General features: G+C 43.6%; 2 protein-coding genes across 6 annotated transcripts in view; one reads left to right on the top strand and one right to left on the bottom strand.

The window, feature by feature from the left end:
• The first annotated feature begins 2329 nt into the window (after positions 1–2329).
• AKAP19 (A-kinase anchoring protein 19) lies at positions 2330–15619 on the top strand. Of its 2 annotated transcripts, XM_074829614.1 has the most exons (4): positions 2705–2879; positions 7378–7455; positions 8067–8143; positions 11726–15619. In XM_074829614.1, exon 4 carries the CDS (start codon positions 11892–11894, stop codon positions 12153–12155), a length of 264 nt encoding a protein of 87 aa, XP_074685715.1. In that variant the 5' UTR covers positions 2705–2879; positions 7378–7455; positions 8067–8143; positions 11726–11891; the 3' UTR covers positions 12156–15619. The 2 variants fall into 2 exon arrangements, with proteins under 2 accessions (XP_074685716.1, XP_074685715.1); XM_074829615.1 differs by lacking the exons at positions 7378–7455; positions 8067–8143 and adding an exon at positions 2330–2403 and having other exon boundaries at positions 2695–2879.
• HIBCH (3-hydroxyisobutyryl-CoA hydrolase) overlaps positions 15616–18094 on the bottom strand; it is a 47696-nt gene continuing 45217 nt past the window's right edge. For all 4 annotated transcript variants that reach the window (XM_074829608.1, XM_074829610.1, XM_074829609.1 and 1 more), the window contains one exon: positions 15616–17907. In XM_074829608.1, the coding sequence (XP_074685709.1) occupies positions 17792–17907 (116 nt within the window). In that variant the 3' untranslated portion in view covers positions 15616–17791. The remainder of the gene's footprint in view (positions 17908–18094) is intronic.

Here is an 18094-nt window from a genome sequence, read left to right as displayed (position 1 = left end):
TTGTTGGGTCATGACACAGGGAAGTAAGCGGTGCACAAGTGCCATACGGTTATTATCCGTCGGGATGTAACGAAGTAATCAAATCGGGTGCTAGTGATGTACTTGCAGGCTGTGCCACGCAGAGGAAGACAGCCTGTGAAATGTCTGTCCCATGTCTCAAAGTTGCTCGGTGGGAACTGCACTCGCTTAAAAGCTGAAGTTAGAAGTGGAGCTTTGCATTGGAAACCAGGCTAGAATAAAAAAGAGCACAGTAGCCATAAACCGCTACAAATATATTCGTAATCTAGTTATGAAATTCTTATTAAAAACCTGTTTGTTTACAGTGTAAAAATCACTGTAGTAATAATACCATTGTGTTAAAGCAAGATAACCATGCCTTTGCAGTACTCTGTCTTGTTTTAATTCTCAGGGCTATGATTTTACTGGCTTTGCTCCTCCACCCACTCAGGGGCAAACTAAACCAGTCTGACCGAAATCTAGTCAGGTCAGTGAGTTCCGAGTCAAAGCTCCTTGAAATCAAAGGGTATAGTGCCGGTGGCTTTAATAGGCTTTGGGTCAAGCTCCTAAAACCTGCTCCTGCAAACACTTGCCTACATGTGCTTAGCTCCCAAGGGGCTTATTCCTGGCTGGGCACCTCATTGCTGAAAAGTCGCACACGTGAGGAACTGGAGCCGATGTAGGTACCCGAGGTTGCCTGCCCTGGGAACTGCCGCTGCGGGGAGGCTGGCGGGGAGGGTTGAGCTTTGCCCCCATTTGCACCCCAGCCTCAGAAACTCTCCTTTCAGTCTCCAAGGGCAGCGTGGTTCCTGGTAAGAGACGAGGCAGCGAATGCAGTGCGTACAAACCCCCGCGCACAGCACTTGCCAGCTGATTGCTTCCTTTGAGCCCCAAAGGCAGTCAATAGTAAAACACTTTTTTTTTTTATTCACTGATGGACTGTTTACAAGTAATGAGTGTGATATTGCGCAGTTGCCAGGTGGTCACAACAGCTGTAAGCAGTGATCCTTTCACAGAACAAACTGCTGGATCTTGTTGGTGGAGGTGTACAGGGGTGGCTGCCCGCTCCCTGCCCCCCGGCTCTCTGGGCTAGCGAGGAGGGCTGGGGCTTTGCCAGTCACACAGCGGGCAGCAGAGGTCAGAGCAATGGCTCTCCCGGCCCTGTGCAGCCCCTCCGGGACTTGATAACAGCACTGCAGCGGACTAACTGTGGCCCAGCAGCTACATTTATAATAGCATTTTTCTTGACTGATATTACCAGTGGCTTTGATAATGTTGCAATAAATCCCTCGGCTGGCCGATGCCTAACTGGAAAGATGTTAGAAACCTGCCTGACAATAAAACTGTTGCCTAAATGCGTAGGAAGAGTCAGCCCCAGGTCAGCACAGGCGTTCAAAGCGGGGGACACGAGCGCAGGGGGGAGCCCTGCAGCACCCCAGCTTTTGGCCTGTTACTGTAGGAGACACCAGGGCCCGGCGTGAGCCCCTTTTTGTCGAAGCCCAGAGCCTGTTGCTGCCGGGGCCAGGAGACCACCACAAGCCCCGGGGGGCTGTTTGCCAGCCCCGGCCGGGCCTGAGCCCCGGCGCAGAGCCCGTACCCAAGGTGTGCGCTTGTGCCTTTGGCAGCAGCTTTGGCGCCAGGACTCCCCAGGGGCAGGAAGGCTTTACCCCAGCTGTCTGCTCACAGCCTCTCGCGAGGAATACTTTTCAGTTTTAGCAACGATTTTAGAAAAATTAAAAATTTTATTTCAGTTTGCTCAGCTCCTTCATTCAGGAAGCTTTCCTTTGGGTTGGGGGCATTTGGTCTCATTATTATTTTCCTGTAGTATTCCTGATTTGATGCTGCCTGACAGGATAAAATAAGAGCTGCCTCACCCAGGCCTCACCCCTAGCCTTTCCCCCAGTTTCCTTCACTTTACTGGTTCCCAGTACTTCATCATTCCCCGCTCTGTGGCATGTCAGTGTTTTATTTGATAATAAAACTGAGTTGAACGTGTGATTCAGCTTCAGAAAGCCGAGTCGACCACGCGATCTCGATCACCGAAAGCTTTTACATGGCAACTCCGTCCTTTAAAAATGCTTCCCCTCATTTAAAAGAAGGAGAAGCCAATGAGAAGCGATTTTCCTGGGCGTGATTTTTTTCTTTTTTCCTTTTTTATTTTCAATTTTAAATCGCAGGCCCCATCCCGGCGCTGAGGCGCGTCGCGGCCACCGGGGAAGGGAAGGGGCGGGCGGGGGCGGCGCGGGGCGGGGCGGCAGGTTGGGGCCGCGGCCGCGGCGCTGCTGAAGGGCACGGCGGGGGGCGGCGGTGCCTCCCCGCCCCGGCCCGGCCCGCCCCGCCCGGGAGCCCGCGGCCGCCCCGGCGGTGCCGCGGGGAGGGCGGAGAGCGCCCGGCGAGCGGAGCCGCGTGAGTGGCGGCGGGGGGGGGCCGGGGCCGCGGGGCCCCTCCCCGGCCGTTACCTGTGGGAGCGCCGCGGGGCCGCGCCGCGCCGGGTGGCCGCTGGCTCCGCCGCCGAGCAGGCCGGGTGGGGGCCCGAGAGGTGCCCGCGGGGGCCGGCGGCGGGGCGGAGGCAGGGCGTTGCCCGGCGGGAGCCCCGCGGTGCCGGCTGCTGCCGGTGCGCTTGCGGGTGGTTTCCCGAAAAGTGGGGTCAGAATGGACTTTGATGGTGGTTTTTGCTTCTTTGTCGTTTACGAGCAGGAACCTGGAGGACGCGGCGTTGGTGGGACGAGGGCCTGATCCCGCGGCGCCTCGCCTGGGAGGAAGGAGCAGCCCTCGCCAGCCTGCCCGGCCGCGGGAGTTCCTGCTCGACGGCCGGAGGCGTGCTGGTGGCATCCCGCGTACAACATGCTCTTGGCACTTAAACCACCCCCACCGGCGTGCTGGTATGTCCGACGGCTTTCGTGCTCGCATCTCATCTTGCTTAGGTCCTACAAGGAGGAGCGGGGTAGCCTGGCGCTGTGTCGCGGAGGGACGGGTGTCCCCTGGCAGCCATCACAGTCTGTGGTGACCCGCGGGGTGAGCAGTGGCCGTGGGCAGGACCGGCCTTCAGCATCCTAAGCTTATGCTGTGGAGGAGATGAAGAAAGAGCTGGGCTTTGAGGTGGGGTTTTTCAGGACAGGCGGCGGTGACGCCTTACTCCTCCCACCATCTGACGGAGAGGGTGCTAGCAACAGTCTCCTCAAAACTGAGGAAAACAGAGGTGCTGCTCCAATTGGGCCCCCGTGGGAAGAGGTCGTACTATGGAGAGCGATGCAGAGCGGGAAGGTAAACGGGGTGGCTGCCTCTCTGTAAGCTGCGTGCCTGCTGTGGGGAAGGCGTGAGACGACGGTCTTTGCTGGCCGAGGGGTGTGAGGGCTGCTTGCGTGTCCCCGCTCTGCCGTGAGTGCCTTTTCCAAGCTTCAGCACAAACCCGTACAGGGAAGGTTACCTTGATCTGGCACGTTGTAAAATACAGATTTAGTAGTGTAAGATCAGCCATGGCAAAAATTATAAAACATTTAGAAGCATCTCACGCTTTCTCATAGTTCAGGAAGTCGGAGTCCAAATTAGGTTTCTAAATATAGTCATTAAAAAAAAAAAAGAATACAGGGATTTCTACTACAGTCTTAACAAAGGAGCATTTTTAACCTTCAGGTACATACAAATTAGTTTTCTTCTGAACATTATGTTCTGCTGAGAAAATTCTTTCTTTAAAATCACTTTGGTTTGTACAAGTCGCACAGGGGGTTGTGCAGAGCCTTGCGATGCTGACATCTCTCTGGGGCCAAGGTGTCTCCGTGGGCTGGGTGCCGGGGGGAGAGCCGGCATGTCACCGGGCTGCGCCGGGCATGACTGCCTTGCCTGGCTGCCAGCCGCCCTGCTTCTCGGGCACGAAGGCGTTAGAAGGAGAAGCTGGCACGTTAGGAGTGATGAAATTCAGGAAAACAAATACTGAGGGAGAGCTGTGAGACAGAGTGATATTTTTAAGGCTGAGGTAGTTCTTTATTGCAATTCTGGGCAGCTTTCATACAGCTGGAGCATCTGGTTGTTGACTCCTCCCTTTGTTCTCTTACTCCTCGGCTGATTTCTGCCAATTGTTAGTAATGTAGCTGTGATTTTAAAACATGGAGCTGTGTTTTCCTGTGCATTCCTATGCGAGACGTGGAAAAATGGGTCTTCTGTTGCATTCTTAATTCTGATTCCCAGTTTTACAATTGGCTTCTGTATAGGGAGATTAAAGAACAAAATGGGGTTGTATGCTGCTTTTCTTGTACTCTTCTCTGGTTGATCTTGGTCAGATCCTGGTCATCTCCTTCCTTCTGACTTCCATTTGTGTTAATCCAGTGGTGCCTTTGCCTTTGTAAGCACATCACAAAGCAAACCAATGTACGTCATTCATACCTTATGATCAGCAGCTCCATATGTTCATAGTTGAATCTTGTGACAGATACTACAATAAAACGCGACCCTGTCAGACTGAGATACTGATGCACTGTTTTACCTGCTGCTGCTCATCAGTTCTCGCTGGCAGGATCCCCAGGCTGGGCAGCAGCCAGTGATAACGGCAGGAGGGACTTTCTTACTTGTAAAGATTTGTGTATCCCTGTTCGTCATCTGCAGCAGTCTGCCTTTGGCTGGCACCTGTGGAGGACAGTACTATACCTTTATAAACAAGGCTAGATCCTAAGCTTTGGCATGAGTATAAGTAGCTTGATGTTTTAACATGTTCTTGAAGGTGGGCTGTTAATAGGTAGGCTGACTCCACAATTGACTTGTTGGGATGGGAGTTTTGTGGTATGTATAGGAAAATACCAATTTCCATTCTAGGTCATTCAACTGTGTTACAGCATTGTAATAAACCAACAGGCTGCTTTTTTTTTGGACCCAGCCCCATGCTTTAGAGCAGTCTAACATCAGTGTGGGACTTGGGACACTGTGCATTTTCCCCTACTGTGCGGAAAATGTTTGTGGGGGTCTTCTACAGGCTGTAGATTTGCAGCTAATACATACCGGCGGTGGGCTGATAATGGCAAGAACCGTGGGCTTTGCTGAAAGATGGTTTGAACCCATCTCTTTTCATTTTCCGCAGGGCAAGGAAACAGCTATACACCTATGTTAAAAACTTTATATTTTGTTTCTGTTCACTCAACAGTTTTGAGCATTATTTTGTATTTGGATTTTTGGAGAGTTTCAGATCTCTTCTATAGCCATTAGCTTTTCCTTTCTCTGAACGAAGGCATTCTTCTGTAATTTCTGATGTTGGGTTCCTTAAATCTTGGCTAAACTTCCTGCAGATGGAGTTTCTGAGAAGCTCTGCATCTTGTTCCATGCCCTTTCTTCTATGACCTCGTTCTGAGGCCTTGCTTGCTAAGGTCCACTCTTACTCATCTAGAAAATGGGATTTCATCAACAGGAGGCATCTCGCTCTTGTTTGTATGAGAGTAGGTTGAGTTAACGTTCTCCCTTGTCTGTGGTCTGGCAGAGAGTCTGTACTGGTAAATGTCTGCTTAATGGTACTCTGAGACGTTGAGGAAAAAAACAACAGGCATTGAAAAATCAAGCAGAATTAATACGTTGCACACACTTCTGTCCAAATTTGGAGAAAATAGTAGCATGTACGGTTGCTTGGACAAGCAGCTAAGTTAAAACAAGAGCAGAACCTCTAAGAAGTTTTCAGCATCCTTTTCGCCTCTTGCCTTCAGGCTGCTCTCAGAGCTGCATGCAATTCTGGTAAATAAACCGCTGTACTGGAGGGAGGAGGGAGTTTTTCAGGACAGGCTGACTGCATACAGTCTTACTTTCATGAAATCAGACAGCTACCAAGCACATGGTGTTCTTTATTTTTAACAAGACTGTTTTTCCTGGATGAAAACAAACCTTGAGGCTGCTGAGGACTGTACCTACTCGCGTTGCTGTTTTCTGAACTATTGGTATTTTCACCTAAAGGTTCCTTGCTTCACCTTTGCTTGCTACATCAACTGTCGTCTCATTGAACAGCCTTTTAAAGTAAGATAGATTCTGAAAAGTGTGTTGTTTCCCCATTCAGTTACAAACTGGCTTAGAAGCCTGCAGAAGTTTTACCAATTCTGGCCACCGGGGGGAAAAAAACTCAGGCCTTTGAAATTCCAGCGTGTACCCCGAGACAGATAAGCAGGAGACTTTCACTTACATGCTAATCCTGCACAGCAGTTGTCTGCAGTTCCTGCATCCAGCCCTTTCCAATGTGTAGCTCTTATCTCTTGGTGGCAGTAAGCGACAGGACAGCCCTGTGAGGAATGAGGGCTCCATTTTTACTCTTCATTGCCCAAGCTGTTGCAGGGTGTTTAGGTATTTCAGTGATTGCCTGAGATAGCTGGGTCTTGGGAATTGTGCTTATCTTTAACTCTAGCTTTTTAAATCTTCCTTTTCCTATGATTAGAAGGAGTCGTTATCATAAATGTTAACTACAGTGCGCTGTCCCTGTAGGATTTGCAGAAAACTGGATGTTAGAGGCAGAAGTTAAAACTGGTGGACTAGGCTGCTTTGAGAGCCCCTGCGTGGGGCTGCTCTGCACGGGGAGCCTCTGCGTCCTGCAGCGATGGGGGTGATGCTGTGCACTGAGTGATTCATCCCTCTGCCATTTATGTGCCGCTGCTCTGCTCAAAACTGCAGACTATCCAAAGGCACAGTATCACGTGTCCTCCTGAACAACATCCCACCTTGTTAGGGAGAGGAAAGGCAGACAGAGGATGTTCTGGGTTTCTGTTTCTCTCCATTATTACATGGAGGATGTAAATATTTAATGCCACTAGGTGCAGTTCAGAGGTCTGGATGCCTAAATGCAGTTTGGTTTACCTCTGCTGGTACATCAGCTGGGTCACCTGCCTTGAGTTTGAATACTTTTGTTACAAAGAGTAGCGTTTCTTGTTTCCATGATAATGACAGCACTGTGATTATCTGACTATTCTCCCTATGTGCTTGGATGAAAAAGGTCCAGGTCTCAGCAGAAGCTCTGAGAGGGAGAAGGGAAAACAGGAGCAAACTTTTAAGTGTAGGCAGAAGATGGGGCACTCCAGATGCTGGTGTATTGCCCTTCCTGAATCCTTGCTGAAATCGGCCGTAACTGGACTTGCTGTGGAAGGAGGTTGGCATCCCACATGTAGGACAGGAGGCACTTGCCCAAGCAGTGGCCCCACTGTAGCCCGGGATTAGGTGCTGTATATAAATTGTTGCAGCCTGCCATTCAGTCTAATTTCCTAAGTGCTGTATCATCATTTTACCTTTGTCAAAGTCAAATACAGTGGGTGAACAGGCAAACAGACTTCTGCAAGGCCAGCACTATAGATTCATCTAACTTTGTGATGATGTGTAACTTTGACATCTTCACGAGGGCTCTGTTCTATTTACTGGTTGCCTTTGCAGAGTCCCTCCCAGTCGTGAAGCTGTCCGTGCTGTACTGGGGACAAGTGGGACGACTTGTTAGAAGCAGACGTGGTTTTGGTAAGTAGCATACTGAGCTTCTCTTGCAGATACCAAGGAAAAAACTAAAAGCCTCCCTGGCTGGAGGAGGGTTACAAGGAGTCGTATTTGAATCTCAGAGTTTGGGAAGTGAGGAGCCTGGCTTTGTCACAGCAGAAATTACCCGCTGTGTTCAATTGGGCAAAGCAGCACTAAGCTGTTTTGAAAAGTATGACTTATTTTTAATCTGGTGACTCCTATAGCAGAAAGTGTTATAGAAAGTGATTCATCGCAGTATAGCATTGAACTTCTAGGAGATTTTTTCAGAGGTCTTAGGGATGGAAACCATTTAAATGGTAGCAGGAACTTACTTGCCTGTGATAGCTAGAGATGTTGCTTAACAGCAAAACTCTTGCTCTTATGTCTGTTTTCATCATGTGAAGATGTTTTCCAGAGAGGCAGGCGAAACTCTTTATTTTTGTATGTATTTATCCTTTTGTAATTATCTCTTATTGATGATTTTAATACCTTTAAAAGCCTCATTTATCTAAATAAAACTGCAGTTACGCTATTAATGCTTTTTTCCCCCTGTATTTTACATTGTATAATAGTGAATTACAGGCATCCTTTTACCATTGCTTTGTTTCCTTCAGTGGTTAGGAATGAACTTACCTTGGCAGGAAACACTTAGCCAGGCTGGCAAAGAGACTGCTTAGCCCTCTCATGCAAGGTGAGTTCAGCGATGTGGTACGACTCCCTCAATATTTTCTCTCTCCTTGTATTACCACAGGGCACACATGTAGTAAATAATAGGTGAAACAACACCTGAACTTTGTCGTCGGAAACTTCCAGTTCCAGGGATATGGAAAGGAATTGGTTGTTTTCAGGACTCTTCTTAAAATAATACACGGTGTTTATAGTATTGAAGTTAAATGAGGTATTTAAAAGCATATTGACTATATGTCCATTGAAATTGAGCACAACTAGGAACCTGTATTTTTCAGATTAATTAAATCAACATTTCACTTATTGTAAAATTGGTCTTTAAAAAGAGAAGTTAAGGTTTGTGATGGTGCTGCTTTAACTCCTGGCTGACAGTGTAACAGTGCAGATCACAGCTCCCTAACCTCTGCCCCCAGCTAAGCACAGCAGCTTGTCACGTGAGGAACTGCATCTGCAGAGGTTTTGGCCTGAGCCTCGAACCATCTATGCAGTGGTTTCCAAGACACGGCTGGCAACAGATTAGAGCCTGGACACTGAAAGAAACAAGACTCCTGTCAGACAATTTTCCCTTGTGCAGTTACTGAATGAAACATCGTGCTGGGAGTAAAATGAGCTGCTTTTTTTTTTTTTTCTTCCCCCTCCCCCCTCTCTGAGGGTGTGAGCATTGTGAGGAAAGCTAGAGGTGTTAAAATCCCTGTCAGAACTTAACACTCTGGAGATGAGGTAGGTGGAGGGGATTTAAACAGCGCTTCACCATGTATGTGCAAGCAATGGTTGTCAGAAAAACAAGAAAGCAGTCAGAAGATTGAGGGCAGCTTCATTTGCAATCATTTATGTGCCAGCAATTATTAACTCAAGTAGAGCGGGCAAACTATAAAACTTACTGCAGTGACTTGGAAAGTGCTGTACTCTATAAATAATGAAATGAGCAACAGTCAAGAATTTAAACTAGGGTCAATAACTTTGCTTTTAAGCTCAACTAGTAATCAATTTGGAACAATTTAGTTGTTTTGCATGCCTTGCTACCTATAGGTTTTATAGCCCTTCCTTCCTCTGTGTAGAACAGTCACACAAACATTTGATTTAACCCAAATGAAAAGGCAGAGGTAGAAGGTGGGAACAGAAGTAAATCCTGCAGAGGAAGATGCTGACCGAGGGAATGTGTCTCTGCCTGCTTTAGGAGATGTTTGCCTTCCCTCTACTCATTTCCTCCTTCTTTCTGTTAGACACTAACTCATCTGCTGGTGTCCCCTAACAGAACAGGAAAGGAAATCTCCAGTTGTAAGATGAAAACATCTTAAAACAGTGATAAAATACTAACTAAAGCCAGCTACCGTTTAACAGACCTCCTTTAAAAAGCGCAAAAAAAAGGATAACGTATAAAAGAATATGCCTCCAAACTTAAGATTAAAAAATCTAAATCTGATTAGTCATTAAATAAAGTGTCAGGGATGAAATGCTGATGAAACACGTTGTTATATCAAGTGTGGCATAGAGCATTTGTATGGTTGGGGAATCTGAGGTTTAAATCTACAATATTTACAGTTCTGGCTAAGCCGAAGGAGGAGATGATATCTAACCTAAAACTTGTAGCTGTTACCAGTTGTGTAGTGAGAAAGGATTAGACAGCATACCTGCGTACCTTCCCACGAAGCTGGTGTATTACCTTGGCTGGATAAAGACTGCAGCCTTCAGGTACCAGCAATGCGGGGTTGTAGATGCTCCTGGTGATTCTTCGCCGTATTAGATAGTTCAAGCTACGTATTTGTCCAGAAGAGCAAGTGGAAATTATGTTTATTAATGTTTTATTAATGGTAATTATTGAAATTAGACATGCACAAGATATTACTGTTAGAAAGTTCTGAATTATTCAGATGCCTGAATTGCTTTCAGACATCTTGGCCTCTGGTCTGTAAGCATGTTCTGTAAGTGTTTTAAGTTTCATCAGTGTATGCAGTTGATAGACATGGGTATAAAGCTCATGGGTTTTTTATAAACCTCCACAGGGATAAATGTGGTTTCTTCTGCAGTGAAGGGAATCCTTCCTTTTATTCATTTAATAACAAGTTAGTTCCCCTCTGTGTTGGGTAAAACTGCAAATGCTAGCAGCAGGGTTTATGTTACAGGCTTGTTAACTGTACTGCCTACTCTAAAATACACTGGCACGTGCTGCAGCCTGCCATTATGCACAAAAGAAACTTACTGAACTTTAATAAAGTGATTTACAAACATTTCCCTAAGACGCTGAACTGTTTTGATACAAAGCTAGAGGTATGAAAACATTTGTATGTGCTTCGTAGTTTCAGAAGCCTTTTAGGTCTGACTTGCTGCCAGGAACACCTTCTGAGTGCTGGCACTTTGGTCCTACAAACTGTTTTCTAAATAGGTAGCGATGTTTTTATGAACTAGCAGAAAGAGGAGGGAAGCTTGTCACCATGAACCTGGCTCTCATGAGTCAGCTGCTACACTGGGGAAGTCCCGACCTACCTGTGAAGCACCATTTGCCTGCAAATGGGCTTCATTTCCTCTGCAAGTATTTGCCTGGGATCAGGATACTGGATTGGAGCCCCTATTTGTCCCAGTATATAAAGCAAATACATAAGGCTTAACATCTTTGCCATGATTATGTTTTCAAAGGCTATTTACAAAAAAATCTTTAACTTTGGCTGACCTTAGTACAGCGTCATCGGGTGAAGCTGTAGGGAACAGTTGGTTTCTGTGCAGCACAGTCTTTATTTTGGCTGGCAGTCTATTAACTCTGGTAAGTGGGTAAGCTCATGCCAAGCAAAGTCAGCCATATCATGAGGTTCTGCTTTGCCTGTATAGAGAAAATAGCATGAGAAACAGCTCTGTAGGCTAATAAACAAAAAAACGTAGCAGAATTTGGGGCTGAGTAGTTCTGATTCTTGAGGAGTTTGACAAAAGGACCCTGTCAGGTGTTTAGTTCCTCACTCTCCCTTCTCTAGATGTAGAGTTGTCCCTGTCAGAACTGCCTTGAACACAGCAGTCTGCTGCTGCTTTCCCTACCCCCTCAAGGGAAAAAACGAAAAGCAACTCTTGTTTCTCGTGAATAGCTCCTCGTGACTGCATGCTCAAGCCTCCTTGAGCAACGGCAGAATGACACTGAGAATCAGCGTCACTCTTGCCCAAAGGGTGTACAACAGCCATGGCGCAAGGCTCTTGTTAGGTGGTGGTTGTGTGGTGCTTCTGTGGGGTGTTCTTGGGTTTTATTTTTATCTTCTTTAGCAGCAGCAGTCACTGGAGTTAAACAGTATTTGTTTACAGATTCAGGAAAAGAGCATTGCATTGTCAGTTTGGAAGAAACAGATTTTTTTTTTTTTTTTCTAAGACCTTTACGTTCCTAGATGGCTTACATCACGTACTGGGAATTGCATTCAAAGGCAGCTTGAATTCAGGTCAAGCTCTGCCTATTTGTAGTAGATGGATGCTACCGATAAAAACATTTTACGCATGCCATGCAGAGAGTTATTAAAGTTGCTTCTAACAGCGTCTGTACTGAATTTAGCTTTCCTTTGAGCTCACTGAGAGTGGGAAACTACTGTGTTTATATGAAACACTATTTTGACAGATTTCTTCAGAAGTAAAGAAGCACAAAAGGAGACGCTCTGTTCTTTGAAAATAAGTGGAACCACTGGCAAGAAGCAGCAACACTGTGCATCAAACAAGGAAACCATTTCCAGGTTATCAAAACATGCTGTTGAACTGAATTTTGCAGCTGCGTTTTTGAATGTACCATGGGATGCATCAAATCCAAGGATGCCTTTCCAGGTTCAAATGCTATCCAGGATGAAAGGATCGGGGAAGGCAATGAAGGATGCACTGGGGAGAAGTCATCACTGATAGCAGTGAAGGTGGATGAGAAAAGTCCATCAAGCACCATAGTGCTAGACTACGCACACCGTCTCTCCCGTGAGATTCTCGATCAGGCGGTGAAACAGTGGGCAGTGACTGAAAGCAAATATAGCGACATCCCCTTTATTGAAAGTGATGTGCCCTGAGCCCTGACTGGCAAGGACTGTCTTCACAGTGAGTGTCCTGTCTGTTAAGCAGTTTGTATTTTGTACTAGTGCAAATAAAGTAAAATCAGCTGTGACTTGAGCATAATGCCACTATATGAATGTGTTTGCAAGGAGAGGCTGAAAAAAATTTGCCTTTTAATCTATATTGCTAAGAAACTAATTGGATTACGGTAGAATCTATTAATCGTGTCATTTGTTATCAGCCGTATGTTGAGTATATTCTGTCTTTGTGTTGAATGTGATCAGAAATTAGTGTTAAAAAAGAGGATGAGAAGAATGTGGCTGCCCTGCAACTGTACAAGTACTGCTACAGAGGCCCCAAAGATGCTTAACAAAGTGTGGATTATTTTTATGTACTGCATAAAAAAATCAGTGGTCTGTTTGTAGGTGAAAAGAGAGGAACTCTCTATGCTTGGTAAATTTGTCTGTGTTTTGCTAAGTGAAACCAAGGTCTGCATGTAGCAAGGATAACTGCTGTCATAAATTTTACTTTGATTCTTTGACCTGACTAAATTTGTAAACCACAAAGTGATGAAGGTGATGAGAAGCATTTTATAAAACCAAGCAGTATTCAGGGAACCATATGGATTATGATACTATTCAGCTTCCATTCTGAAGTGAACCAATGAGAAACATTACAATATTGATAAACAGTGCATTATAATTAACAGATGCTCTGGCTTCAGTAAATGCACGAAGGCTATTCTCTAAAAATCCTGCAGTAAGACAGTTTAATGACATCTGATCACTGCGTTCAGACCAAAGCTGTTTGGGTTTTTAGTTTGGGGTTTGGGGTTTTTTTGTGTTAGGGTGCTGGTTTTGGAGAGGTTTGTTTCATTTTTTTACTGTAACCCAGGTAGGTATACAAAAACTACTGATGCTAACTAGTGTAACAAACTTTCAAAGGTGTAACACTGTTTTAGGACTATTTGTTTCATGGGAACTACGGCTGCATTACACTAAAATTTCATTCTGAAGTAACACCCTTGACGCCTTCCTTCAGCTTCTGTAGGTTCATCACTTACCCATTGGTAAAACCACATATGGCGATGCAAACATGAGCTACGGAAACCTAAAGCTCGAGCAGTGCACTGAATTAGTGAAAAAGCCTTAGGCCCAGAGCTAAAGGGCTACGTTCTTTACCCATTTGTATCTAGCTTGCATCCACACACTGCACCCTGCTTCTCCAGGACTTGCAGCCTGACCTACTGTACTCATAACTAGCATGTGAGATACCAAGAAAGGGATAAATTAATCATAGTCATCTGAAAGCTACAATGCTGACACTTTATACAAAGTGAATACCTTGTAAAAGCTTGGGGTTTTAGCACCTGTTTGTTCCTTTTTCTGTTATGGCCTGTTTAAAAGACAGAGTTTTTTGCCTAGATCAAAGCTTTCTGTTTTATGTTTCCATTTTATAGAAAAATGCTTTCGATACTGGCAAAAACTGTTACTACTTTTAAAAGGTACATGTAGCTCTAGGAAATGATATAAAACATAATTTTTTAAGCAATGGGAGGCAAGCAGAAAGAGGACCATGTAAATCATTATTTTTAGCTTATTCTCAGCCATAAGACAGTCCATGAATTGAGCTGTTATGCAGACTTTGTGACACAAACATAGTTATTTGAAATTCACCTGTATGGGGAAGTGGTTTTATCAAGAGTCAACAGTGAAAAATTCTTAGTAACACAGCACAAGACAGCCATAGTTCACAGTGACCAGACTAGACCCTGCTATTAAGACTGTTCTCAGGCTTTTGCTGAAAAAGGGAACAAAATCTGCCGATGTTGTAATGTCTTTTTGTTTGAAGTAATGTAGTCTTCTTTGAAGCCATATGTAAAGTGGGACTAAGGTATTATGGCCCATGTGAAGTCTACTGTTAACAGTGATGCTCCCTGAAGCTCTAAGGCATGTAAAACATTAGATGATACCCTACATTTGCTCCATCTAAAAAAACTCCATGCCGTATACTAGGGTGAATTAAAAAGCAAAACCAAAACACTGATCAGATCAGTTTGGATATTGCTTAACCACAGTATTAAAAAATATTCCTCTTATTATTATAACTAAAATAAAGCTTTATTACAAAAAGGGCCAATGTTTCTGTAACATTTGTCTTGACTCCAGAATGTTAACACTGCTAAAGACAGTAATTAAAAAAAAAATTAAAAAAAAAAAAGCCCAAACTCCATAGATGTTGTTTGCCAGATAGGTGAATATGCACTCTTAAAGTGAGTGCAGTTTTCTGTTTGTCTTGACCCTTGTACAAATACCTTGGTGGCTGCCATGGGGAGCTGGGTGTTGCAACGATTGCTATTGCAGTGTCTCAAATCCTTTCTTTGGATGTAGCCGGAGCACCTGACACTCTTCTGGAGTCAGAGTATCAGATGCACTTTTGGAAGCAGCTTCTCCATTGGCAGGCTGCCACTGCACAGTCCCAACAGCAGGCAGAATTATAAAATAATATAAAATAGCCTAAAGTTACATCATAGCATCTGTACTGATAAATACTGAAAATTTCCCCAAAGGAGCAAGTTACCTAGGTATAATGGAAACGTGCCTCACCGTGAGCTTCCGTGTGGAGTGCTTGCTCTGAGAGCCACCCATAACCCAACACTGACTGCATCGCCTGCTGCTTGTTACCTCCAACCGGTCCCTCACCTGCAACCACAAAGCCTGGCTTCCCTCACTCACGCTTGAAGATCACAGCAGCTTCAGTAGGGCCTGAAGTGCAATTCCGGCTGGCTTACGATGCTATGACATTGGCACTTCAGGGAATGCATGCAGCAAATGGAAAGCAAACAAGCTGACAAACAGGGAGACAGCTTCTCACCAGGAAAATAATCTTTTATAAGATGCTGTCCTTAATAAATAATGCACTTACCCTTAATAAAAAAAAAGATAAAAAAATCTGTTCAATCCTACAATCTGTTGAGATCAAAGGAGATCTCTTTCCAGAGTTCTGCTGTATTTTTAATAGGCACAATACTAACACATAATAAAAATAAAGACTTCTTTACCTAAATACAATTGCATATGTTTACTTACAATTAGATTACTCTAAGCTGTATAAGCCACTTCCAGTGGCTTTCCAGCGAAGTTGCCACTGATTCTTTGACTTGATTCTGTGTAAAAGGCACTCCAGTATGGGACTAGCATACTCTGCAAAACTATTTACTTCTATTTAGGAGTTACAAATACATTTGTTTTATTTTTCTCCAGGAAATGTAAGCATAGTCTGAGTGGGTACAATGTGACTGACTTGATATTCTGCTAACGGTTCAAAACACATTAACTGCAGCACAACTTTGTAAAATTGACATTTCTGGAGTAAGACACACCAGTATTCCCAAATAAAACACACTACAATATATTTTTACAATATTTTTTGTGGAAAATATTTTCTTGTGGACCAAATAAAATTAAACTTGCCATCTGCCTGTATGACTTTTATTTGAGAAAAATGCACAGATTGGACAGAATCTTGTTACCATGAGTCAGGATAATTCCTGTTCACATAAATTTTGGAAGCAACTGAACATGCAAGTTAAAGTTTATTGATTCAGAAGTATACTCTTGCTAAAATGTTGGAAGTCCTTTTCAATCACAGAAGGCACCATCCCTACTCCTTGGGGATTACTGTGTTTTTCATTAAATATAGTCACTGAAAATTGCTCCTTTTGTACAAAAATAATGGAATGAACCAATTTTTAAAAAATAAAAATAGGCATTGTTTAAGAATCTAAAACATATAAAAATTTTAAAAAATAAGTGGGGAGGTTTATATTTCTTACAGAACCAGCATGAGGTAGAAATTCAAGTCATATTTTCAGAATTACCCTAACGGTATTAAATTAAATCTCTCAACTACTTTTGAAAATAAACTCAAGGACTGTCTCATAACAAATATGTACATGGTAGCATTAACTCGCAGCTGAAATTTTAACAAATTTATCTTAAAGATTCTTAAAGACAAAGCAAGGTGCCATCTTTTCTTGATTTTGCTCTCTATTTCGCTCACCCGTAATTCTTTGAAAGTCACCCTCGTAGTTCACCTTGATGCCTGAATTTCCTGGACTTTGTTTCCAGGCAACAGCTTCTAGGAAGGAAGGAGCCATAAGCCAGTGTAGACCATTACTGCTGGTAATAAAAACGGCCCAATGTTGGAAACTCTGTAACAATTCTGCTGTAGCACGGACTTTTGGATTCCCCAGTGCTGATTACTATGTTATTTGAACAAAAGTTTTCTTCCTTTAGTCTCAGTGGTTCATCTTCAGAGAAGCCAAAATCTGTATTTGTGACCTGCCTATAACTATAGAAACAAGTAGCAAGAGATCCCGATACATGATTTGATTAACCATAAAAAAGCATGCAGTCTTAATGTTGAAGATTAGTAGCTATGTGTTGCATACACAACAGAAAAATTAATTTTACCCCCAAAAAAGAATATACTTTTATCAAGGCGCTCTGGTTATGTCATAGAACTTCAAAGCATTATTAGTATCAGAACCGAGCAACTTTTAATGCACATACAGCAAAGGGTTTTTGATGTATATTTAACTTTTGATCCCAACAACTATGTTTGTTAGGATATGTTGTGTTAAAAAAACTATATGATCCATGTAGCAGCAGACATACTTCAAGTTTTCCCATTTGTTATCTTCAGTACATACTGCTGTGTTCCCCCTACTTTTCAAAAATTTTCCACCCAGCAGACAGGATATTCATGGGCACAAACAAACGGGAACCCAGACTAGTTGGTATAGAGAAACTCCAGCCACTTGTAGTATTAGGGCCAGGCTGACCTCTACCCCTGATTAGACAGTCACAAACATCAACAGGAAACGTGCTGCTTAGTGTTCAGAGGAAGGTCTGAGACAGTTATTTCTTCACCACTGTAAGACCAGGAAAAACTAGCACTTTCTGAAATAATGAAAAACTAATTATGCAGTTCCATCAAACTTAATGGCATTTAAAAAAAAAATCAGTTTTACAAGCAGACAGAAGTGTGCTCTAGGCTCTGGCAATATTATGTCATCTGAAACAATGTCTGCATCACATAGCAAGACTGAATACTGACCAAATGTTAAATCAATAGAACAATTTCTTGCTCTCAGACTAATGTGCCAGTCTGACCTTTTATTTAAAAGACTACTTAACACCATGGATTTAGGATGTCTTGCATTTTGCTTTGTAGCTCTGATTGTTTTAAAGCTTTAAGTATATTTTATTTTCATTGTATAGAGAAGAATCTGAGGCACCATCGCAATTTAACAGATCAGTGACAGAGCCAAGAACACAAAGGTCTCCTTACTTCTTAGGTCATCCCTTAACTATGCTTTCTCCCCCTAACCTAAGAGTCGATGCAAAAAACTAAATGTTAAACATTGTGTAAAGCAGTAAAAATAACTATTTGCCTTGAAGTGATTTTCCTCATTAACCAGAGATACTATTTTGCCATTATGGCAGCATAACAAAAATGTTCCTGAATGCAAAAAAATAGACTTACAAATCTCACGCTAGCTAACAGTCTTGTCAAACTTTATCACACTGCTATTAATTTTTATAACATAGAATTAAGCAGATGTTTAAGATGTCAATAGGCTTGAACTTTACAACTTGAGATCGTTGTTTCCCAATGGCTTAAAACAATCGTCCACAAATTCGTCACTGACTTCTTCTAGAGCAGCTGGCTTCCATCTGGGGGATTGGTCTTTGTCAATCAGCACTGTCAGGTGGAGTATAAAAACACAAAAGTTACTTGTAAACTTTCTCTAATTAAGATGACTTCAGATTGGATTAAGACAGACAACTACAGTGAATGCATGGGGGAGAAAATATGCTCTGGAGAAGACAGAGTTTTTGTAACATACACATTCTACTCTAACAAAAATTCTTGAGTTGTAACCTGTATA

The sequence above is a fragment of the Strix aluco genome, chromosome 6, assembly GCF_031877795.1.
Source record: "Strix aluco isolate bStrAlu1 chromosome 6, bStrAlu1.hap1, whole genome shotgun sequence".
In the NCBI taxonomy this organism is placed as follows: Eukaryota; Metazoa; Chordata; class Aves; order Strigiformes; family Strigidae; genus Strix; species Strix aluco.
The sequence above is the reverse complement of the archived record's forward strand: the minus strand, read 5'-3'. Positions and strand labels throughout refer to the sequence as shown.

Excerpts from the sequence above, each read along its gene's own strand:
- AKAP19 (XM_074829615.1), top strand. The coding sequence starts at position 11,892 with ATGGGATGCATCAAATCCAAGGATGCCTTTCCAGGTTCAAATGCTATC.